Source organism: Bos indicus, chromosome 5 (genome assembly GCF_029378745.1).
Source record: "Bos indicus isolate NIAB-ARS_2022 breed Sahiwal x Tharparkar chromosome 5, NIAB-ARS_B.indTharparkar_mat_pri_1.0, whole genome shotgun sequence".
NCBI lineage: Eukaryota > Metazoa > Chordata > Mammalia > Artiodactyla > Bovidae > Bos > Bos indicus.
Genome location: NC_091764.1, coordinates 86,336,826 through 86,361,857, shown reverse-complemented (window position 1 = coordinate 86,361,857; position 25,032 = coordinate 86,336,826). Strand labels below are relative to the sequence as shown.

Genomic DNA, 25,032 nt, shown 5'->3' with positions numbered 1-25,032 from the left:
TCAGTTGGTAAATAATCCACCTAAAATGTGGCAGACCTGGGTTCGATACCTGGGTTGGGAAGGTCCTTGGAAAAGGGAATAGAAACCCACTCCAGTATTCTGGCCTGGAGAATTTCATGGACTGTATAGTCCATGGGGTCACAAAGAGTCAGACAGGACTGAGTGACTTTCACTTTCATAGCATCTACTTTAATCCCTTGAGAAAAATACTGTCTTACAATTTATTTTTATGTATACTATGGACTGGATAATGTGCCATCACTTTATTCATTCATATAGTCATACACTAAGAAGTATTTTTAAGTTCTCATTATATGCTAACAACATTTACGGGTTCTTTGGATACAGTAGTGACCAAGGCAGATAAAATCTTTGACCCCATTGAACCCCATGCTAGGGTGCATTTGGTAGCAGCAATGGAACGGCAAAAACCAAGTAAACTGAAGGGAGTGATAGTGCTATAAAGACAAGCAAGCAGGACAAGAGATCAGAGACTGACTGGAGAAGGCAGGGACTGCTTCACTTTCAGAGATGGCTTCCCTGAGGAGGATGGCACTGGGAGAGAGAGCTAAATGAAGTAAGCATCCGAGTTAAGTGATGAAGTGAAGAAAGCATTCCAGGTCAGAAGAATGACAAATACAAATATTTCGATGCTAGAACATTGTTGCCATAGTCCTTGCAACCAGAAAGGACTAGTTTCTAGGCTGGGAGGAATGAGGGACAAAGTTTGGGGTTGGTGCAATCAAGAATAGCCCAGTACACTATGGTAAGAAGAGTGAATTCATTTTAAGTGACCTGATTTTGAGAACGGTTACTGCATAATTGGATTTCCCTAATGGCTCAGTAGGAAACAATCTACGTGCAATACAGGAGACACAAGAGACGCGGGCTTGAACTCTGGGTCAGGAAGATCACCTGGAGGAGGCAATGTCAACCCACTTCAGTATTCTCAACTGGGAAACCCCATGGACAGAGGAGCCTGGTGGGTTACAGTCCATGTGGTCACAATGAGTCGGACACAACTGGGCAAGTATAAACAGTACAATTAAATTTAGAAGATTACTCTAGCAGCTACATAAAAATCCTACTTAGCAGCTCAACAGAGTCAGTAGGACGACCAGCTTGGTTAGGAGGCTACTACAGTTTAGATAAGAAATGATGATAACTCATACTAGACTGGTCATGGGAGAAGTTGTTCAATTTGAGGATAAAGGCCAATTCCAATGGATTAGCTGTGAGACATAAGAGAGTGAGAGGATACCAAGACATCTCCTAGGTCTTTGGCAACAACAACTAGGTAAATGGTATCATATCCACAGTGGGATAAATCAGGAAAGAATGAGATGGGGGAGATGATCAAAGGTTCTGTTTGGGAAATGTGAAATTTGAGGTGCATATTAGTTATCCCTTTAAATAGGCTCAACAGACAGCTGGGTATTAGACTCTGAGGTCCTGGTGAGAGACAGAGACTCTCCAGTTAAATTTTGGAGTATTATCTATACGATGGTGTACAAAGACTTTAGAAAGGATCATTTAGGAAATAAATGGAGATAAAGAAGTCAGATTATAGAGAACAGCTGCAAGTTATCCTTTTAGAGATAGGAAAGAACCTACCAAAGTAAACTGAGAACGGGGAAGAAAAGCAGATGGTGGTCTTTTGGAGGCCAGTGGAAGAGTAGTCCAAGAAAGTGGGAGTAATCAATTTAACGAATTCTGCTGTGAGGTCTAGCATAATGAAAACTAAGAATTAAGCACTTCTAGAATATTCAATGAAAATTAAGCAACTTCAGCTTTCCTTTTGTTTTCTCCTTCAAGGGAAAACAGGGGACCAATATGGTATCATAAAGTCATACTGAGTTCTATTTATCTTTTCCTTCACAGATTATTTAACTTAATTAAGCATATTCAAAAGCAGAGACATTACTTTGCCAACAAAGGTCTGTCTAGTCAAGGCTATGGTTTTTCTAGTGGTCAGGTATGGATGTGAAAGTTGGACTGTAAATAAAGCTGAGTGCTGAAGAATTGATGCTTTTGAACTGTGGTGTTGGAGAAGACTTTTGAGAGTCCCTTGGACTGCAAGGAGGTACAACCAGTCCATCCTAGAGGAGATCAGTCCTGGGTGTTCTTTGGAGGGACTGATGCTAAAGCTGAAACTCCAGTACTTTGGCCACCTCATGCGAAGAGTTGACTCATTGCAAAAGACTCTGATGCTGGGAGGGACTAGGGGCAGGAGGAGAAGGGGACAATAGAGGATGAGATGGTTGGATGGCATCACCGACTCGATGAACATGAGTTTGGGTGAACTCTGGGAGCTGGTGATGGACAGGGAGGCCTGGTGTGCTGAAATTCACAGAGTTGGACACAACTGAGCGACTGAACTGAACTGAACTGAATCTTCCTTTTCTGCAGTAAAGAGCCAAGGGAATAGACATACACAAAGTAAAAAGTCAATTTTTTATTGCCTGTAAATTACATAAAAATTTACCAACTTTTGAGTAGAAATTAGTACTCTATGTTATTGTTGTTATGTCACTAAGTTGTGTTCGACTCTTTTGTGACCCCATGGACTGCAGCACACCAGGCTTCCATTTCCATCACCAACTCCTAGAACTTGCTCAAACTCACGTCCATTGAGTAGGTGATGCTATCCAACCATTTCAACCTTTGTCGCCCTCTTTTCTTCCTGCCTTCAATGTTTCCCAGCATCAGAGTCTTTTCCAGTGAGTCAGCTAATTCCATCAGGTAGCCGAAGTATTAGAACTTCAGCTTCAGCATCAGTTCTTCCAATGACTCACCATAGAAGTGAAAGAAGTTCACTATGTGCTAGGGATGTCTGGGATGGTTGACTTGACTCATGATATAATTATTTTTCATAAAACTAATTCATTTTATGTTAACACTGTTAATTTCACTGGCATCTAATTTCCCACCTGTTTGTCAACTCTCTTCAAAGATAGAGACAGAAATTTTTTCTAAAGACTGTGAGCTCTTCTTGCTACCGTATTTATTTATGACACTAACTATATAAACTAAAGTGAAATAAAATAAATTCATTTTAGGCCAACATATTGACTTTTGACCTATATTCTCCAAACCTGTTGATAACTTGCTTTGTTTTGTGCCCCACTATTTGATAACTGCATTCCCAGGTTTTATCTAAGCACTGAGGGACTCTTCTTTGTTAACTTCTTTGTTAACTCTTCTTTGATAAGATATGAACTGCAGAGTCTCAGTGAAGAACTGTGTTCAACTTTTTCTGAAGGTAATGATGTTTGGGAAAGGCTGGGAAGTCATGGGAATTGCTGCTCTCAGACTGCTTTCTGGGTCAGCCTTGATGCCCAGCATGGTCATACTGGATTTAAGGAAAAACAGGATCACTTCAAAAATCATACTGCAATGACTGGAGAAAGAAGAAACAAAGAAACTGCATAGAAACTGTTTAACAGAAAAAGGAAAACAACAAGATTGAGATTCATGTAAATAAGTGAGGGAAAAAAATAACCTCCTTCCATGAAATGCATTAGTGAGGAGCCCATGTCAGGATGAGGATGAATGAATGACAAAACCAGGATTACAACTTCCAAAAACTATTGTCAACATCACTTCAATAGAGTCATAAGATATAGCTGTTATTTCAACAAAGGTCTTAATAATGATATCAAAAAGTTTAAAATATCAAGGTCACCATCTAAAATTATATATAAATATGAACTCATATTTTTGATAAACTTAAAGCAAAGAGGAAAAGGATGGTGAAATTCTCTATATCTATGTCTCTTGCCCCCACTACTTTCCCAGAGAAACTAAAACATACATTTTATGTTTTACAAATCTTAGAACTGTGAATTTTGGTTATGGAACCTCAAGATTCAACTTTTTGTAGTAATTCATCCTCTTTATAAGGACTACTTTGTTCCCGGAAAGTGGTTATTGTTCCAATTTTTTTTTCTATTTAAAAAAAATGATGTTCGATTTATAATCCAAGATAGACTGACCTTATGTATGTATCTCTGTTCTTTCTAAAGACATCATTAAGATTATAAAACAGGTAAATTTATAAACTTACATCACATAAGGTAATTAATACAAGGCAAACACATGTAGGAAATATCACCAAAGTTTTGGAAGATGAAAAGCAACTGTAGAGCGTTAATTAAGAAAAATGGATGAGACATAATAGAGTATATACTTGGAGGAGGTTAAATAAAAATGGGGCTTACTTTTACTTAGAATTACCAAAATGTCTTAGGACTTGAAACACAGGGTATGAGAGAGAACAGGATTTTAAGGCCTGGGTTGAAAACAATAATATCACAGTAAATTCCCTGCGTACAAACCCTCAGTACGCAAATTTTCAAAGATGAGAATGTGCATTTGCATGTTCCAATCAAGTAAGTTGTTTCAGGGGTCTGGCGTGCACTCTCACGTGGCTGTGCTTTTGTGTACTTTATGGTACTGTAGAGAGTACACTAGTACAGCATCTTTATGTCAAGCCCCGGATGTCCAAAAGCACGTGTTAAAGCATCAGTGATGGAGCTGGTACTGCTAAGTAGCACCCAAACACAAAAGTGAGAGAGTGGAGAGACGAGAGAAAGAAGAAGTAACTGAAGAATCGAAGACATTATGACATAGGAAACGGCAAGGGGATTTTCTTTATTTGACGAGGCATGGTTAGGTTTTGAAGCACAGGATGTGAATGCAGAATGGTACGCAAGGGTTGTAGCTGTCACTCAGAATATGATCCAGTGCTACCATGTCATCTATGATGAGAAAAAAAGAGCTACTACCCAAACATCACTGCGTTGTCTTTTCAAGTGAGTACACAGACTTGAATCCAGCAAAGAACCAGAACCGGTGCCATCAACATTAGGCTTGAGTGGAATTACAGCTTCCCTCCATCTCTTATTGCTGATGATCCTTCAGCTCTACCATCTCTCACCTCCCTTCCCTCCTCCAGTCAGTAACTCTTCTCATCTGTTCACTTGATGCCAGCCCCTGTATGCCAGCTGTTGTACTGTACTATCAGATTTTAAATGTTTTATTTTTTATGTTTGCTTTTTATTTATGATTTGTGTGCAAAGTACTATAACCTATTACAGTAAAGTATTACATAGCTGATTGTGTAAGTTGGGTACCTGGACTAAACTTTGTTGGACTTACGAACAAATTGGACTTACAAACACGCTCTTGGAACAGAATTCATTCGTATATAGAGAACTTGCTGTATTTGAAAGTAACTTTCACCCTCCCCATCTACAATACAGTGCCCCCTGCCCCAACAGAAATTGAACAGTCCAAGGAAACATAAGATAGTCCACATGATCACTGGAATCCCAGAAAAAAGACCTTTGTGTACCCACATACAGGATTTATGTTATGTATGGTTAGCTTTCTGTTCTCTCTACACCAGTGCCGCCTCTTGATATAACCTCATTAAAGTCAGTGTTCGCAGTCCATTAAAGTCAGTGTTCCCAGTCTACTTTTTCTTGTCTCATCCTTGAATCTGGATGGATAACAATCATTTTCTAATTCAAGCAGAACTTCAAGCTGAAAGAGTAACATCAAGATAAGCAACTTGGTGAAAATGAGATAAAAGATAAATTAAGGAAATGAGAACTTAATTTTTTGGTTAAACCCTCTAATTTGCATACCCTGAGATATTCAAGGAGAAATAATCCATTAAACAATAGGATAACCTGAAGAAGGAATTATCAGAAAATAAGAAGTTTCTCATTGAAATTAAAAAGGCAATTTCTCAAAGATCCAATTAAAAATTTTAGGAGATAAAGTGTAGGTATCACCTAAAATGAAAAACAAATAACAGAGAACAAAATATGAACAATAAGAAACATAGTTACTAACACAGAAAATACAATGTCTGCCTAATAGGAGATTCAGGAAAAAAATGAAAAATAAAGGGGATAAAATAAGACCAAAAGAATATAACTTTAGAATAAAGATTCATAGTTTTTACAAAATAAATAACAAAAATATCAATATATATCTGATTTTTTCATTTATAATGAAATGTCACAGTAAATAGAAGATACTAAAAGTTTTCAGAAAGGGAAAATATTGGTCTTCACCAACAGAAACATCAGATCAACACTGTATTTCTCATAGATGCTAGCAGATGATGAATCAATGAATTTAAAATATAAGAAAAATTACTTTCAATTACAATTTTACTTGCACCAAACTACCAATCAAGAAGGGGGGTAAAATGGAGCATTATTACATATGTGTACATTTAGAACTTTTTATGCCAAAAACTTTATATCTGGATGTGATTCTGATCTGTGATTTATATCTGATGTGATTCTGGACCAAGAGAAGGAGGTAAACCAAGGAGGACGATATAGGAAAGAGTGATTTATCCCCCTCGGAGAACCATAAAGGGACATCCTACAATGTCGGCAGGACTAACTAGTTTAAATGAAAGCAAAAGAACCTGCCTTGAAACAGGTATCAAGGAAAATTGGATTGTGGAGGCCTTGTTTATTCTTGAGAAATTATGGAGATGATAAGGCAAATAACATGAGGAAGAAAGGCTAACGAAAAGGCAATTGGAAAGTTGGAAGCTACACAGAAATGAAATGAGGAGCATCCTATTAGACTATGAAGAAAAACAGGTAGTCTCATACTTTAACATAAAAATCATGCATTGATTTCAGTCTTTAGGATTAACAACACATAAAGCACAATAGGAGTGTGTGTGTGTGTGTGTGTGTGCGCGCACGTATTGTTGTTTAGTCACTAAATCATGTCAGACTCTTTTGCAACCCCATGAACTGTAGCCCACCAGGCTCCTCTGTCCATGGGATTTCCCAGAAAGAGTACTGGAGTGGGTTGACAATCCCTTCTCCAGGGGATCTTCCTGACCTAGGGATTTAACTGCATCTCTTGTGTCTCCTGCATTGGCAGGCAAATTCATTACCACTGAGCTACCTGGGAAGCCCAGCTGTATATACATATATACACATATGTATTATATATATATATTTAGAGTAAACATTCAAATAACAGAAATCAGCACTTTTAGGTGTGAGAGAAGAGAGATGTCATCTTCATCCAACAAGGCAAATGCTGAGACATTATTTATAGCTGACTGAATGAGAAAAGAGGTGTAAGTTAACTAAAGTTTAAAAATATCTATTAGAAGAACTTCAATGACATGTGTAACTATATTATGGGGTGAGGGAAGGGATCAGGAAAGGCTGCTGGTTTTGCAGCCTTTGCAGCCTCTGGTACTGCATAGTTCTTGCAATACCAGAACTATGCCTTCCAGTTCTAAGTTAATGATATGTAAAGTTGATAAGTCAGAAACAGCATTGTAATATCCAGGCAAGAATATTGGAGTAGGCAGCCATTCCTTTCTCCAGGGTATCTTCCCGACCCAGGGATCGAACCCTGGTCTCCTGCATTGCAGGCAGATTCTTTACTCTCTGAGCCACTAGGGAAAGTTCATTTGATATACAGAAGTAAATAATAGGAAGTTATTAAAAATAAAAGCAGATTGTAAGGAGGTGCCTTCTGAGTAAAAATGTGGGCACAGTACAGAGGCCTGGGCTCTGGAGAGCTGTCATTATTCTCCGGTACTCTTTTAGCCATGAGGCACATGTAACATTAATAAAAAGTAAAATACATACGGGTTTCCCTGATAGATCAGTTGGTAAAGAATCTGCCTGCAATGCAGGAGACCCCAGTTTGATTCCTGGGTTGGGATATATGCATATCAATCTATCTGTATCTCTATGAACAAAGGCAGCTTTGTCCAGATCAAGAAATAGTATCAATTATTGAAATTCTATCATTAGGCAATGGCCATGAGATGCATTAAAAAAAAAAAAAGAATGCTGAAAGGGCCTTCCCAGGTGGCACTAGTGGTAAAGACCTCACCTGTCGATGGAGGAGTTGTAAAGATTCAGGTTCAACCCCTGGGCCAGGACGATCCTCTGGAGAAGGAAATGGCAACCCACTGCAGTATTCTGGCCTGGAGAATCCCATGGGCAGAGGAGCCTGGCAGGCTACAGTCCATGGGGTCACACAGAGCCAGACACGACTGAAGCGACTAAGCACACATGCACGTGCTATAATGATTCTAAAGTGGCTCCCTCTGAGTAAAGGACAGACCTGCAGTTATCATCACTGCTCTCTCAGGACACTCATCTTCTCAATAGGAAGTTCTCCTTCAGTACAAGGAAGAGAGGAAAATCATTCTTAAAGCTCCTACTTTGTATTCTCAGGTTCTCTCCTCTAAAAAATCTATCTGACTGCCAAGAACTATACCCTTCCAGGTGCAGTACATTTTATTTCATAGAGTAAAACATTACTCAGAGCTCAAGGAGTTAACATATTTCCTTCTCTGGTTGAAATGCTACCTTAATTATACAGCGTTTATTCTTGGCATTTCCAGTTTCCTAAAGAGACAAGGTTACTTTGCAATCTCTTTGTGCTCATGCATGTGTGTGGGGTATTGTTGAGGGGGGGTAAAATGCTTCCAGCTTACCACACTCAGAGAAAGAAATCATAAATCAGCAGGTCAGGCAGGTACTATTATTTCACCTTTAACATTATTATGTTTTCAATACAATATTTGAATGGATTTCCTTCTGCATAATAATTTATCGAGAATTACCAAAACTCTTAATGAGCTCAGAGAACTCTGGCTCCAATAAAATGAAACCTTTATCACAAATTGGTTGAGCCTATGACTGCAACTTCATCATTCAATTGTATATAAGTCAAGATGTATTTTTACTTTGTAGGAATAAGTTCCCAGGGAAAGAAAACTCATTTAAAAACTTTGGGCCATTAAACCTTACATGGTAGAATATCAGTAAAATAAAAATGAACTGGACCAAGACTCGAGAAACTTGGAATCCAGCCATCATTCCACAAGTAACAACTTATGTGACATTGGGAAAGTCTTCTAACCTTACTTGGTTTCAGTTTACAAATGTCAAAATGAGAGATGTGTCTAAATAAAGGCTTTCTAAAAATCTGTTGTAGTTCGAAAAATCATATAAATTTGGAACAGAGAACTTACAGTTTTCAGTGGCTGCTGCCATGTAGGTTATACTGTTTTTTCTAGAAATTATTCTCTTGCTAGAAATATTCATTAAATTGTCCATCATGAGAAAAACAGAAAGAAGCTTTTCTCTCTAAAAACTTAGGCAAAAAACCTTTAGCATTGTGTGCTCACTGCATGCAAGGATAATGCCATTTAATCCTTACACTAACTAGGTGTGACTTAGGTACTATAATCCCCATTTAATAGACCAGAATAATGAAACTCAGAAGGATTGAGCAGTTTTCCCAAGATCACCCAGCAGACGAGGTATAAAGATGGAGAATCTGAATCTGAGTATGTCAAAACCCAAAGAACTTCCTCTTTATCTTTTTGTTTAACCATTTAATACACTTAAATTTCACACAGTTATATAATCTTATAACCCCCAAAGAATCAAGCTCTTTCATACATACAATGGAATATACACATTGAACAGCTAATAACAGAAATTTGCTTAGTCCTAAACAGAATAAGTCTCCCAAAGCTACTATTAGTCTTGTACGTGCTTACTTTATGAATCAAAAATAATGACACAGGTTATTAAATACCAATTCTTTGCTCCCAAGAGAATACAATGAACAATAGTTGGAGAAGTTTATCAGAAGAGAGAATGCAACAAATATAAGTTTAAACACTGAGCTTCCATTTGGTAATCATGAAATTATGCATTTGAAAGGAAGTACAATATCTTTAAATTCACCTTTAAAAATATTTAAGTCAGTTTCATACTAGAGCATGTAGTTGAACCTACCCCCTAAGATGCTAATAAGAATCTTAAATTCCTTTAAGTATTACTGGAAAAGGGTAAGAAATTTAAAGCTAGGACCTGTTTCCCATCCCCACACCCATAGCTGTAGAAACCATGTCCTACACAAAGCTTCAAGACAAAAAGGAAACAAGTCTCTAGGAACATTCAGTTTATTGCCATAATGGATACTGACTAGAGCTCACTCATTCATTTACTTTAAAAGGTTTTGGTAACAGTGATCAGGTCAAGAGGAACCACCGGTCTAGGACCATAATTAGAAACATAAACCACCTAGAAGTATTAGAAACAAGCTGATTTATTATAAAAAGAGAGATGAGTCAAAAAATAAAATTGCTGAAGTTGGGCATTATAGTACAACCAATACAGCAAAAGAAAAAGAAATTACCCTCAAAAAACCTATAAGGATATTTTTCTCTGAAATATTTATAAAGTTCATCTTATATAATAATTTGCATTAAAAGTTAGCTAGACATAGTAAATAAAAGTACAAAATACTCCTTTTTAAGGACAATAAACAAAAATATTAAAGAAGAGCACTGTTAAACAGTAGAAAAACAAGATTAAACTTAGTGTTCCTAAAATTAAGGATCTCATAAAGAGACAAGTTCTTAAAGGAAGATAGGATGTTTTTGATATTATGCATGATTTTATTGGCAGAATGAATTGATTTATGATCCTCCAAAGAATGACAGAAAGCTTTCTTAATTCTTCCTTTAATCCTCATGAGTCAGTTACGTGAATAAATTTTGAAGACTATGACTCTATAAAGTCTTTATAAAGAAGTAATGTTGATTGGGTTTTCAACCCAATTAAGATCATACAATTTTAGAGCTGAGGTTGTTTTTTAAAGAGATAAAAACAGTTCATAAAGAATTGCTCCTAAGTAATGAAATAAACTAATTTGCCAATCCTTATGGTATTCTCTTCAATAAATAACTAAGGAGTAAAACTTACCACTGTTCTTGTACATCTTGAGTTGAAAAAATATATAATTAAAAGGTCAAGAGAAATATTTTAAATAATCTGGGTCATTAGCATATGTGAATGTTCATACACACAAATACAGACTTACTCTATGTTTAAGTTGAGTGAAATATACTTCAAATGGAATAAAGATGACTAAGTTAACCTCTACTTTAAAGAGATATTATAAAAGAATGAGGAGAATTTTAGGAAACATCACCCTCCTGTTACTGTAGCTATCATCATTCTGCTCTCTTACCTATCAATCTAATCTATCTCACAGATCTGGTTAACCCATCTAATGTATTTACTGCATGTCTTTCCTAATATGTGCAGCAAGTTAATGTCTTATATATTTACAGTTGAAACAAAAATTGTAAAACCTGTCCTACTTTTGGACTAATTACATTGTAGTCCACTATTATATCAATAAAGGAACTAAAAGGTATTTTTTTTCTAAGGTTGAAAGGAACAATTGCATAAAATATCTAAAAAATTCAAGCAGGATGAATAATGTAAGTGGTATGTTTATTTCTACAAGGTCTTAAAGCTTCATGCTTAAGAAAAAAGTTGATCAAATTCAAAATATATTACATACGTATTTTCAGATATTAAATAAAATTTAATCTACGGCAAATTCTTACATGAGCATTGACTATGTATTCATCAACAAAAATTCACTTAATAATAACACTTGTTATAAATTTCATTTGCCTTCTATCATAACAGGTTTGATTTTTAATCTTCTACCTCCCTCTCCTATACTGCCAAAAAAAGGAGGAATTAGAGAAAAGGGAGAGAAAAACTTCTTAAAAGGAAATATGGTTAAGGATTTATGTGGGGAACAAAAAGGATGTCTTCTATATTTTTAATCTTCTATTTCTACACATGCCACTACATCAGCGCTTCCCATAACTGTTTGAACAATTTCTCAATAGACTAATTTACATATATTGTGATTTTCATAACTATTGAATGTTTGTAAGACAGCTCCAAATTAACAATTTATAAAATATACTTTAGAACTATTCTTTTAGTTAATGAGTATACTAGAAGCTGTGAAAATTGATTCCTTTCAGACTGTCACTCTTGCTCAGTACTTATTTCTTGCCTGAAACATTCCCAGACTTAAAAAAAAAAAAATAGCTTGATGCATTTTGACTCTGTCAGTATCATTTATCTGTACTAACACTGGAAAGAGAACACACAGATATAATACCCTACATCTCTGAATGTTTCCCCCAAATTGCCAGCAGTATGACATTATTTCCTTTAGGAACTACCAGTTTTTTTTTTTTTTTTCCCCTATCCTGTTAACTAGTGGAGGACAGAAGGGTAATATTTCGATCAAATAGAGATTCTAAGATTCTAAAATCCTCATACTCAGCAAAATTTCTACCAACAGTCAGAAAACTTTGCTTTGCTAACCCTAGTTCTATCTCTAAGTCACGTGATCTTGAGCAAGCCATTACAGCTGGCTCCTGCTCACTAGAAGACAGTCATGTGATATCATAATGAAGTCATATCATTTCTAGAACAGTATAAGGCACTTCATTTAAAAAAATGCTCTGACTTACAAATTAAAATGCTCCAAGCTCTGGAGCAAGAAATCTACCAATTTCCACATGTTGACATTATGACAATGTTTTAAATCCACACTATTAACACAGCGGTCATAATTATGGAATAATTCCAAAAAAGTACTAAGGTATCGAACAATTTAAATGGTCAGAAAATACAGCTGATTGACCCTTCCACACATTTATAATATGGGTTTTGCGATTCCATTTAACAGAAGACAATCTCAATCTCATAAAAATTATAAGAACAAAACTATTGGTATCCTCATCAAATTACAGTGAAACCAAGTGACTTGTAAAGGCCCACATCACTCACTATGGAATTTTATCTTATTTATAATGAGAAATTGCCATAATAATTTTATTATCTTCAGTTTTCAATAACCAAATCATTTTAAGTGTGGCTAACTTGGTACCATCAACTAAAGTTATATCCCAAGTCAGCAAGCTTAAACACAAAACCCAATAAATAGTTTTAAAGCACTGAATGAATAACCATACTCCAGATATGGATAGATAGACAATATCACATTAGAAATCTGTTGTTCATGCTTAAGGAAGGCAAAGAGTCTTGGCTGCGATATTTCACTGATGCTGTTTCTCTGTCTCACTAAAAGCTGTGACTAGCTTATTAAAATCTCAGGTGAACACGAATGATTGGCTATATAATCCACAGTGTAGAAACTAAGGCTAGCTGACCCAGTTAGAAAAAAATGGGATAAATTTTTTTGTCAAAGAAACCTAAATATGAGAAGCATGCAAATGAAATCATTTTGACATGTTTGCTTCTGTCATCTATGATATTTACACTTAAATCTATTAGATTCTCAACATACAGCTTCGAGAGAATGATGGAATTCTAACTGCAAATCTAACAGCTGCTTTAAGATGGATATTGTCAAGTAAGATATATCTTCTTCTTCCTAGTCACAGCAAACATATACTGACTACTTACTATATGCCTTGAAACTACACTGAAGTTCTCTATCCACAATTTTACTAAATCCTCATAAATACTCTATGAAATAAGTGCTTTCAGAAAAGGAGTATTCAGAAAGGGAAACAGATTGCGTCAAAGTGTGTGTCATAAGCAAGTGGTGGCACGAGGCTACCCCAAGCAGCTTTGCTTCTCATCACTGCAAATTTTCATAGAAGAAAAATACGGAAGTTACAGAGCCCTCAGTCAGTCCTGGTTTCTCCAGGCAGTATAAGGGTGAAATTTGAGTTGAACACAAATCATTACCTTCACTGATTTTCACCTTAAATTCGTGTGGCTCTTCGGCCTAATGGAAAAAGTTCTCTCTGCCACGGCTAACAGAAAACCTGCGATGCCTCTCTGCTTTGGTTCCTGGGAGCATCCCTCATTAACAACATTTACATGCCTGTTTTCAACATTAAAGAATAAAGAAAAGGAAACATTTCTCCACAAAAGTTTCCTTTCAGTGTAAGATAAAAATTGCCACCAGCTTGCTATCCCTGACACTCCTCAACACAAGCAAGATTCTGCCACTCCCGTGACAGTAAGATTCTCCCGACACAGGGGGGCCACATGTCATGACTGGGCTGAAAGCAGATTTAATTCTGCAGCTCACTTCAATGAGGTCATCTGAGAAACAAAATCTACTTCCTAATTGGAAGTCCGTATGAAATTATGATTTCTGACCTGGATCTGCTGCTGAAGCAAATTGATTTTGTGTTGTTGCTGCAGAAGCTGCTGCTGTTGTCTTGCGATCTGTGGAGAAACGGCACACAGAAAATTTAAGAGTGTATTGCAGTCCCAGGGGGAAATTCCCAGTGTTCTGTGTCACAAAGTTTGATAGGACATCAATTAAGCTCATGAAAATAGACGTGTTCACGCCCCTACAGGACCAGCAATTCATCCTTAAGTAGGATCAAACAAGATATTTCGACTTTGGGAACAGTTACATTTCTTTAGGCCTAAAACAAATGAAGTCTAAGACAACAGTGGTCCAATCCAATTTGAAATGCTAGAGTTTCCAAAATCCCGCTTTCCGGCAATCTAGTAAGGAGGTACAGTCTCTGACATCTTCAGCCCTTAGAAAACGAAAATAATGTCACACATCCTCCTGTTTATGAAACAGAGTCCAGAGTGGCACCAAGTATTAAAAGATGCTGTATTCTTTAGTGAGGTGTTGGTACATTTCTGTGTCTTGGTGAATATCGTCATTTTTGCCTCCCACAAACCCCTAACTCCCGAGTCTTCAGTACATTCAATTCTGGTCTCTGGCCCCACTTTCTACTAAATGGATTCTTAATAAAGTCACCAGTCACTTCCAATTTGTTAAATTCTGAAGTGTTTCCTAGTCCCCACGACTTGACTTTTCATCAGAATTCAATACTCAAGTGCTTTCCCTTGCCTGAACTTTCTCCCTTGGCTTCTCTGTCATCACATTTTCCTGGTTTTGCTCCTACCGCTGAGTCTGATCCTTCTCAGAGACCATCAGTGGCTCTCTTCAGTCATTCAATGTTGTAGGCTCAATTTTAGACTCTATTCCTTTCCTTCTATATGTCCACACATATGTCAAGTGATTACAAATTTGTTTCTCTAGCCTGATCTTTGCTGTAAGTGTTAGACCCATTTATCTAACAAACATTCTCAAAAGCACTCCAAATTCAACAGATTCAAAACTAAACTCTAGAACTGGCCCTCAATGTGGTCATCTTAAGTGTTTTCTAAGCCATATTACCACAATCCCCCCACCCTCTCCCTATTATTCCTTCTTATAACATCCTCTACCTACTTAATACATTCTATGATGTTATATTTCATGTTTGTTTTAATCAACAGATTTCTGTCTCCTCAGAAGGAATTCATAAATACAGTGATGTTAGGGACCATGCTGATTTTCCTTTCACCATTTACACAAAGTCTGATGCAAAGGAATACAGAAGGAACATTTGATGCAGCATATATGAGTGAAGAGAAACACTTCATTATATGATATAGGGCAGGAAACCTGCTCACAAAAATCTAACTTCTGACCTCATAAAACTTATAGCTTTCTTACAAATGAGCTCTAATTCTTATTCCTAATGCTATGAACACTATCATTTTCATTATGAAGGTATATTCTTTAACCTCTGTTTCAGAAAGCTAAAAATTCAGGAAAAAATAGATACAGGGTCCATTACTATGAATGAAAGTACAGAACTTATATAATGAAGTTGGATCCTCATGGCTTCACAATGCATTTTTTATTTCCACTGTATACACTGGTGCAATTATAATTATTTTAGTACTTTCATTTTATCTTAAGAATACAGGTTAAAGAAATTCCTTTTTATTTTCTTGAAGAAAAGTTGGAAAGGAAAAGGTAGAAAATGATACATCACTCTCCTCTTTAAGTCTGGTTTTTTTCCTCCCATATATCAATATTTCAGCTGATATTTAAATCTTTTTATAAGTGTCTTAAACTTTTCTCAGGAAACTGACTACCTCATAGCCCTCCACATTCCCTCCTGTTCTAAGTCATTGCTGGCTTTGGCCTGTATTGGTGTGATAACCTCCTGTTTGTTCTCTCTGCTTCTGCCCTTGCTCCCTGCAGCCTATTATAACCTAGTAGAAAGACAGATCATTTTAAAACATACGTTGTGTTGTGTTAGTCATCATTTCAAAACCCTATGTCTCAGTTTCCACATAATGCCTGTAAGGCCCTGTATCTCTCCAATCTCATCTCTTCTCTGTCTCTTCACTATTGCCATACTGCTCCACCGTCTGTTGAACATACCAAAGATACGCTTATTTTCCAAGAATACTTCTGCCTCTGGGACATTGCATGTACTCTCCCCTCCATAAACAATAATCTTTCTGGATAACTACACTGCTCACTCTCTCACCACCTATGAGTCTCTGCTCAACTGTTATACTGTCAATGAGACCTCCCTGAGCACTCATTCTATAAGAGCCTACCTCTACTTGGCACCCTCATCCCTATGTCTCTGCTTCATTTTCAACATATATTTAACTGATTTATTGTCTATCTTTTCCTAACTAGAATTTAATACATATGAGATTTTTGTCTATTTTATTCCTTCTGTATTCCATTAACTAGGACAGAATCTGGCATCAAATTGGGGCTCAACAGTGGTAGCTCAGGTAGTTAAGAATCCACCTGCAATGCAGGAGACCCTGGTTTGATTCCCTGAAGATCAGGAAGGTCCTCTGGAGAAAGGATAGGCCATCCATACCAGTATTTATGTGCTACCCTTGTGGCTCAGATGGTAAAGAATCCACCTGCAACGTGGGAGACCAGGGTTCGATCCCTGGGTTGGGAATATCCCTGGGAGGAGGGCATGGCAACCCACTCCAGGATTCTTTCCTGGAGAACTCTCATGGACAAAGGAATCCAGCAGGCTACAAGCCAGCGTGGTGTGCCAGAGGGGACCTGAGAGAACAGAAAGGGTTCCAGGAACCTGACCTGTAGCCTCCAGAAGGAATCTTCTCCCAGGCTGTGTAGGCATCATTACCTGGCACCTCTCCAATACAAGGGAGACATTTCTGGAAGTGCCTAATGATTTCTTAATTTCCCTGGTGGCTCAGAGGGTAAAGCGTCTGCCTGCAATGCAGGAGACCTGGGTTCGATCCCGGGGTCAGGAAGATCCCCTGGAGAAGGAAATGGCAACCCACTCCAGTACTCTTGCCTGGAAAATCCCATGGACAGAGAAGCCTGGTAAAGTCCATGGGATCGTAAAGAGTCGGACATGACTGAGCGACTTCACTTTCTAAGGAGAATGTCAGAGTAAGTAAAAAATTCTAGAATCTATGGAAGATGTCTGAGAATAGGCCAGGATGTGAAAAGAAAAAGTAAGGTACATTGCTCTTCATTAATAATTGCCCAGATTTTTGAGGACAAGCATGCTCCCAGACCCATCAAAATATGGAGTTTCTACAAAGAAATATCTTCATCTGAGCTCCGGTTTTAGAGGCTCCTAGGATTTTCTGAATTCAGATAGCTAAAAGTATTGACGGCTGTTGTTCAGTTGCCAAGTCATGTTTGACTCTTTATAACCCCACAGACTGCAGCATGCCAGGCTTCCCTGTCCTTTACCATCTCCCAGAGTTTGCCCAAATGCATGTCCACTGAGTCAGTGATGCTTCTAACCATCTCATTCATCTGCTGACCCATTCTCCTCTTGTCTTCAATCTTTCCCAGCATCAGGGTCTTTTCCAATGAGTCGGCTCTTCTTACGAATAAGAAAACAATGGTGTTCTTCTAGACTGCTGTGGGCAATCACTATCTGAAGTTATTTTGTTAATTCTTCTGTTCCTCTTGATTGTCTCTCTTTCCACTAGAATTTAGGGGCTTTGTCTTCCTGTTTAATTGAAGTAACTTCAGTAGTTAGCATAGTACCTGGCCCACAAGAAGCACTTGATTACTATTTTTTTTTAATAAGTTAAAATTACCTTCTCCAGGGGTTTAAACTATTCTCCTTTATGTAGATAATCACAGAAACTAAGCTCAGCCCTCTCTTCCAAACTGTTTATTGATAAAGAAAGCTGAGCACCGAAGAACTGATGCTTTTGAATGGTGGTGTTGGAGAAGACTCTTGAGAGTCCCTTGGACCACAAGGAGACCCAACCTGTCCATCTAAAGGAGATTAGTCCTGAGTGTTCAATGGAAGGACTGATGTTGAAGCTGAAACTCCAATACTTTGGCCACCTGATGTGAAGAGGTGACTCACTTGAAAAGACCCCGATGCTGGGAAAGATTGAGGGCAGGTGGAGAAGGGGACGACAGAGGATGAGATGGTTGGATGGCATCACCGACTAAATGGACATGAGTCTGGGTAAATCCTGGGAGTTGGTGATGGACCGGGAGGCCTAGACTGCTGCAGTCCATGGGGCCACAAAGAGTCAGACACGACTGAGTGACTGAACTGAACTGAACTGAATATTCTCTCTCATAGTTTCAGATGGGCAACCTGAAGACAGTTCTAATTCAATATAAAAAAGCCATGTGCTTTTCCAAATCTACTTGCCTTTGGGCTTTGCCTGTCACCCAGGCTCAACCCTTTTCCTCTCTCTTTAGCCCACTTAAAAAATTCAACTATACATGATTCTTCCACCTGTTCTCTTCCACCTGTTCTCCATGGTCATTACACTGTTTACAGTCTCATGTCTTATTTAGATTATTATAATAGGCTCCTAACCAACTTCCTGCCCCGTAATTGGAAATTTACTTCACTAGTTGAATCCTACACCTAGCCTTCAGAGCTCACACCAAACAGGTCAAATGAAAGCTTTTATAACATCCCTGACTAGAAATGTTCTCTTGACTCTCTCCATGGTTCTTTTTGTATTTCTCTCTTATCCATCACCTTGATTACAATCATTTCCATGTTGCATACCACTGAAATAGTTGATAAGCTTTTTCAGATCAGTTTTTTGTTTACTTTGGTATTCTGCCTTTTTATTATGCAAGGTAGAGAGGAGAGAAGCTTTTATTGATCTCTGTTTGCCTCACAGAGTGACCTATAAGCTGCAGGTGAAACAATGCCTGTGCCTCTAGCTCTTACTAGACTGTTTGTGTCTCTACTTCTGACTCACCTGTTCTTGCTGCTGCTTGGCCAGCTCCATTTGCTGGCGTTGTTTCTCAATCTGAGACGCAGCCAGTTTCTTCTGCTCATCATGGGCAGCCAGCAGCTGCTCTCGCAGACTGGTTAGCTGATTGATCATACCCATGAGCTGCCTCTCCTTCTCAGCTAGGCTTTCGGGAGTCCCTGAGAATAAGATGGCAATAAGATGTGTGAAAAAACAGAGAAATGAGAAGAGAGTGGTTCCTCAATCACAATGACTAGGGTATGTGGAGAAATATTACAAATAAAAGTTTTGGCACCCAAACAAACATATACTTACCTTCTTTCAAACTGTAACTCAATAGTAAAAAGTGATGGCTATTTATCCATTATAGAATATCAGGATGAACAGATATTTTGATTATTTTGTATTTATGACAAGTAACAATCTATATAGCTTTTTTCCCTTTAATTTTACAAGTAAATGGAATACTATTGGCTGAGCATTTATTATTCTTAATGTTCTAATCTGGGGCCTGATGGAAATAAAAAGAGGTTTAAAGCACAGTTCTTGGCTTTAAGTAGTTTTTTAAATCAAATTAAAGACTCAAGAGAAAAACCTGAAAACATAATAAGTTATTAAGAGACCAAGTTATCATTATCAGAGATATCTCCTTTTCTTAAAACGAGAATTTTGAAAAATCAGAATTAAGGAATCCTACATTTAAAAAGAAAAAAAAAAAAAAAAACAACTATTAACCCATCAAGTTTTAGACAGTTTTCTCAAATGCCACTGAGAGGCTTTCTTCAAAGATAGAATAGAGCTAGCAGAAAAAATATTCAAGTTTGAGAATATAAATTTATGTTATCATGAAATAATGAAACATAGCTGTAAAACTAACATTATGGCCTCTCAAGGTTACAGTTAAATCCAAGATTTGGAGAACAAATCACACAATAATTTAAAATAAGCAGTACGTTTGAGATATTTAAACCACGCCAGTGAATCTTCTAAGTCAGGTTAAAATACTGATTTGTTACACCAGAAATGTGAGCGGTTCACTGAAATAGAAACAATATCACTTTTAATTGTTCTTTTAAGATTCATCAGATAGACAAGACCCCTATGGTAAAGAACTAGCAGTACGAGAGAACACACTTTTTAATTACGGTTTTCAATTCAAACCTAAGACACTAAGCACTACCTCAATAATGTATTTGCCACCTGTATATGTGAATTAGATAGAAAGATCTATTATAACTCAGTCACCATTCCCCATCTCACTACATTTCCCTTCATCAATTTATGATGAAAAAACACGTGCTTTTAGGAAGTAGTAGCTATAAGCTTCTAATTTTCATGTGCCCATTTGAAATGGAAATAAAATTTCAAATATAATTTACATAGGCTATAGAACAGATATCCAGAAAGGAAGTTCTGAGTGGAACAGAAGGCAAGAAACATATCATATACTCCTTATTATCAATTCTTAGTCTTAATCAGGACAGGTGCTCAATAAATTGTTAAGGATTTATTATACTCCAGATATTTGGATTCCATTAAACAGAAGAAAATTTTTATAAGAATAATAGCAACATGACTATTCTAATCAGAATCCTAATATTAAATAATCTAAATACATATTAGAAAGATATTTCAATGAAAATATTCAAATGATGGTAAAATGTATACCCTCATACACCATCAGCAAGAGGAGTAAATTGCTATCACATTTCTCAGAATATACACTAGGAAATGTGACGCATATCATGTTTTATAATACTCATAAGGAGATTCAGGACACATCCTAGATTTTTGGCAAGATGCAAGAACCATTTACTGAGAGCAAAGGTCTGAGAAAGGGTTTGGTTTATGGGTGAGAATCAAGGAGGCAGTTTCATTTCTAAAAATCTAACCCAAGAAAACTACAGAAAATGAAGTATTAATAAAGTTCTTAAATGAAATATTAGAAACAATCTAAATACCAAATCATCAAATAATTACAGGACATCCAGATGGTAGTATTTTGTACCCATGAAGAAAAAGTATTTTAAGAATATTTTATAATATTCGAACTTGTTCATGACATAAAGCTAGGTGAAAAAGTTGGATAGAAATGAAACATTTGTATAAACACTTCAAGGCATTCACATATCTACATTTATAGGAAAAAAGACTGGAAGAAAGTTTATCTACATATTAATAGTGCTTATTCCTAGGTGATGGGTCATTAAATGGGTCATTTTAATCTTTTCATATTTGTTACATTTATAAAATCTTCTACAATGAACATTATTACTATTATTATTATTACTTGGCAAATACATGTATTTCCTGTAAATACATATAAGTATAATTTAAGAGCTTAAGGTACTATTATCTATTTTATAGCTGATATAATACCAATGTATAAAGAAATATATATATTTGATGAGTACCAACAAATATCATTTTGGCATTCAGTATATGAAATATTAACAAAATCCTGTCTTCACTTAGTCACACAGACATCAATATTTCTACTTGAAATCTAATTTTATTGTCTCTGTTCAATTCAAACTCTGTGAACCTTTATCCCACTTCCCTTCATCTTTCATGTTTCAGTTACTTGCACTCTTGTATGTTTTAATTTATGCTAATCTTGCTTCGATTCCCTAAGAATGAAGGCTTTCAAGACAAAAATATCTTACATTTCAGTTCTTTCTACTGCCTAGTGACTATAGAATGGTTATCATGAGAGCAATTCTTTTCATTCTGTAGGTTCCAGAGCAGAAGTGCACATTAGAACATTCCATAACCCAATGTGAGGGAAGTCATAAAGGAAGGGAACCAGCTTCAGTCATTCCAACCTCAGGAAGAGATAATCACCATGTAAACATTGCTTATATTCTTTCATCTTCCACATCGGATTCACTGGGAATCTTCTCATCCTTAGACCATATTGTAAAATCAGTCCATGTGTTTTCATCTCCACTAATGCCCCTCAGTTCAGGCTATTACCATCTCTCCTCTCTTGCCATGACTCCCCCAACAGTTTCTAAACATTCTATCTTCTACTTCTCCTACTAAAACCCATTCTCCAAACAGAAGTTCAGAGCGGTCATTTAGAGAGATATGCCAGATCATGTCGGGCTCCCAGGTGGCTTAGCAGTAAAGAATCTGCCTGCAAGGCAGGAGACCCAGGTTTGATCCTTGGATCAGGAAGATTCCCTAGAGAAGGGAATGGTAACCCACTCCAGTATTCTTGCCTGGAGAATCCCATGGACAGAGGACCCTGGCAGGCTATAGTCCATGGGGCCGCAAAGAGTGGGACACGACTGAAGCGACTTAGCATACACACACATCAGCTCATATCACACAACAGAATAAAACCATTTCAAAGCTATATACTGGGCATAGAATAAATTCCAAACTCCCTGCCCTTACAGAGCCCTAAATGATGAGGCCCTTGCCTTTCTTTGGCATTATCTCCTCCCATTTTCTCTTGCCAAAAAATTGTAGTCCCATTGCCTTCTTTTAGTTTCCCTAACACCAACATACAACTTGTTCCCATTTTAAGGCCTCTGTATTTCAAGTATTTCCCTCTGGTAAACTTTTCCCCTAGAGTTTCTCAATCTCAGTGCCACACACATTTTAGTTTGGATGCTTCACTTCCTGGGGAGGCATGCGGTGTAGATGCTGGTAGCACACCCTGCCTAGTTGTAACACCTCAAAATGTCTCCAGACATTACCAAATACCCCTGGTAAAGAACTACTAGCTTTTTGGTTTTTTCTTTCATTCACTCAACATATATCCACAGAATTCCTCCTGCATGCTTTACACTATTCTAGGAGCTAGGGGCCCTACAATGTTCAAGCCAGAGAGAATGTCTGCTTCATAGAGACTACATTTAAAGGGAGGAGATAATTAACCAACCAATCCACCAATCGACTCCAATCCATCCAAATAGTAACTTAAATGCCAACTCCTCTCCCAGAGTGCTTTTCCTGAACACCAAAATTTAAAAAGCCACCCCCTCCTCTTCTATCACGTGACTCCACCTTTATTCTGTACTTAGTAGTCAGCACCATATGCTGTGTTGTTACTGATATTCATTTATTGAATCTCCCAGTAGAGAATAAGCTCCATGATAGCAGAATACTACCTTGTTTTGTTCAACACAATATCCCCCGAGTAGTGCCTCACACATGGTAGACACCTTGTGTGTGTGTGTGTGTGTGTGTGTGTGTGTGTGTGTGTATTAGTCGCTTGGTCATGTTCAACTCTCTGTGACCTCATGGACTGTAGTTAGTTGCTTGGTCATGTTCGATTCTCTGTGACCTCATGGACTGTAGTTAGTCTCTTGGTCATGTTCGACTCTCTGTGACTCCATGGACTGCAGTCTGCCAGAATCTTCTGTTCATGGAATTCTCCAAGCAAGAATACCACAGTGGGTTGCCATTCTTTTCTCCAGAGGATCTTCCTAACCTAGGGATAGAACCCGGGTCTCCTGCATTGCAGACAGATTCTTTATTATCTGAGCCAACAGGGAAGCCAAGACATCCCATAACTTTTTATTAAATGAATTAAATAAATAAACTTAAGAACAAAGTCCTTAATTGACTGATAATGTACAATTCTATGCAAATAGATCAAAACCCTTATTGGAACTATTTAAATTAAGGATGGTTTCAAATACATTTGATATAATGAGAAAAAAAATCTTTGGAAGCTGATATTTCCTAAATGTTGTTCTACCAAAATAGAATAGATATTTGACTTGAACAATCAAAATCACAGGAAATTTTTGGAAGTTTTGATCCAACTAAAGGAAAAATAAAAGGAAGGAAGAGTCACTCAGGAAAGGAAAGTCCTAGAATTTCAACACTAAAAGTAAATTAGATATCATGTTTCTTCCCTCGGAAACATTACCACACATTTAGTTCTCTGTTTCAAAGCAATAGTCAGTCTTTGCCAGGATGTTTTGTTCTTTTATTGCTGGTGTTCCTTACGTTATCACTGTTGTAATTTGGATAGGACTCTACTCAATTTAATTTTTTTATAGAAATGTTGCTGCTTTCAATTGGTATTCCACTTGAAGGATCTAAAAGTCATTCATTGTGTTGCCTTTAAAAATTCTGCCTAGTGAAAGAGTCTCTACTAGACTGTAAGCTCCAGAAGGGCAGAAATCTGTCTACTCCATTTGCTATCATTACATCTCCAGAACATAGCACATGGCAAGACAGATAGCAGTATTTGTTGAATGAACTAAAAATATAATGAATAGAAACTAACTTAAGTTATTCTAAATTTATTACTAAAGCTTTTTTCAGTGGCAGTCTTATCCAACAAGAGTAAAAAGTTAGACCCCAACATCACAAGGTATGAATGGCATTATTCTGATTCATCAAAGGAATATTTAAGTTATCCAACCTACAAACATCTGTGAATTGGTCTTTTTCACTGACAATGAATGCAATCAAACTTTGATAAAATTTAATTACATACCATTTACTGCAATATTGATACTCATAGAAATTGGAATCAACTAAAATTATATAAGGGGTATTATCATTGCTAATATGATAAATATAGTTACTTTTGGGTTTCTGCAACTTACTTTGAAAAAATAGTTCCTTTTTGCTTCAATACCTTTATTTTTTGGCTGCACTGGACAGCTTGCAGTTTTAACTAGCATCAGGGATTGAACCCCAATCCTCAGCAGTGAAAGTACAAAGTCCTAACTACCAGGGAATTCCCTTTGTTTCAATATCTTAAATGGCGGACTTTGGCTTGGATTTTAAAATATATGTACTATAGAAAGCTATCAGTTTTAGGAGTGACTACAGTTAGAGTGAAATGGAACACTTGAAAGTAGCTATGGTCTTTACCATTGTTACCCCATGACTGGATATTTTGTTCCTGGGATGTTAACTCCAGTACTTTGGCCACCTCATGCGAAGAGGTGACTCATTGGAAAAGACTCTGATGCGGGGAGGGATTGGGGGCAAGAGGAGAAGGGGACGACAGAGGATGAGATGGCTGGATGGCATCACTGACTCGATGGACGTGAGTCTCAGTGAACTCCGGGAGTTGGTGATGGACAGGGTGGCCTGGCGTGCTGCGATT

At 37.2% G+C, this 25,032-nt stretch overlaps 1 protein-coding gene across 35 annotated transcripts in view; it reads right to left on the bottom strand.

The window, feature by feature from the left end:
- Positions 1 to 25,032, bottom strand: part of SOX5 (SRY-box transcription factor 5) — a 1,171,821-nt gene that overhangs the window by 232,265 nt on the left and 914,524 nt on the right. For all 35 annotated transcript variants that reach the window (XM_070788609.1, XM_070788604.1, XM_070788607.1 and 32 more), the window contains 2 exons: positions 18,954 to 19,126; positions 14,049 to 14,117 (listed from right to left, as the gene is read on the bottom strand). In XM_070788609.1, coding sequence (XP_070644710.1) covers positions 14,049 to 14,117; positions 18,954 to 19,126 — 242 coding nt within the window. The remainder of the gene's footprint in view (positions 1 to 14,048; positions 14,118 to 18,953; positions 19,127 to 25,032) is intronic.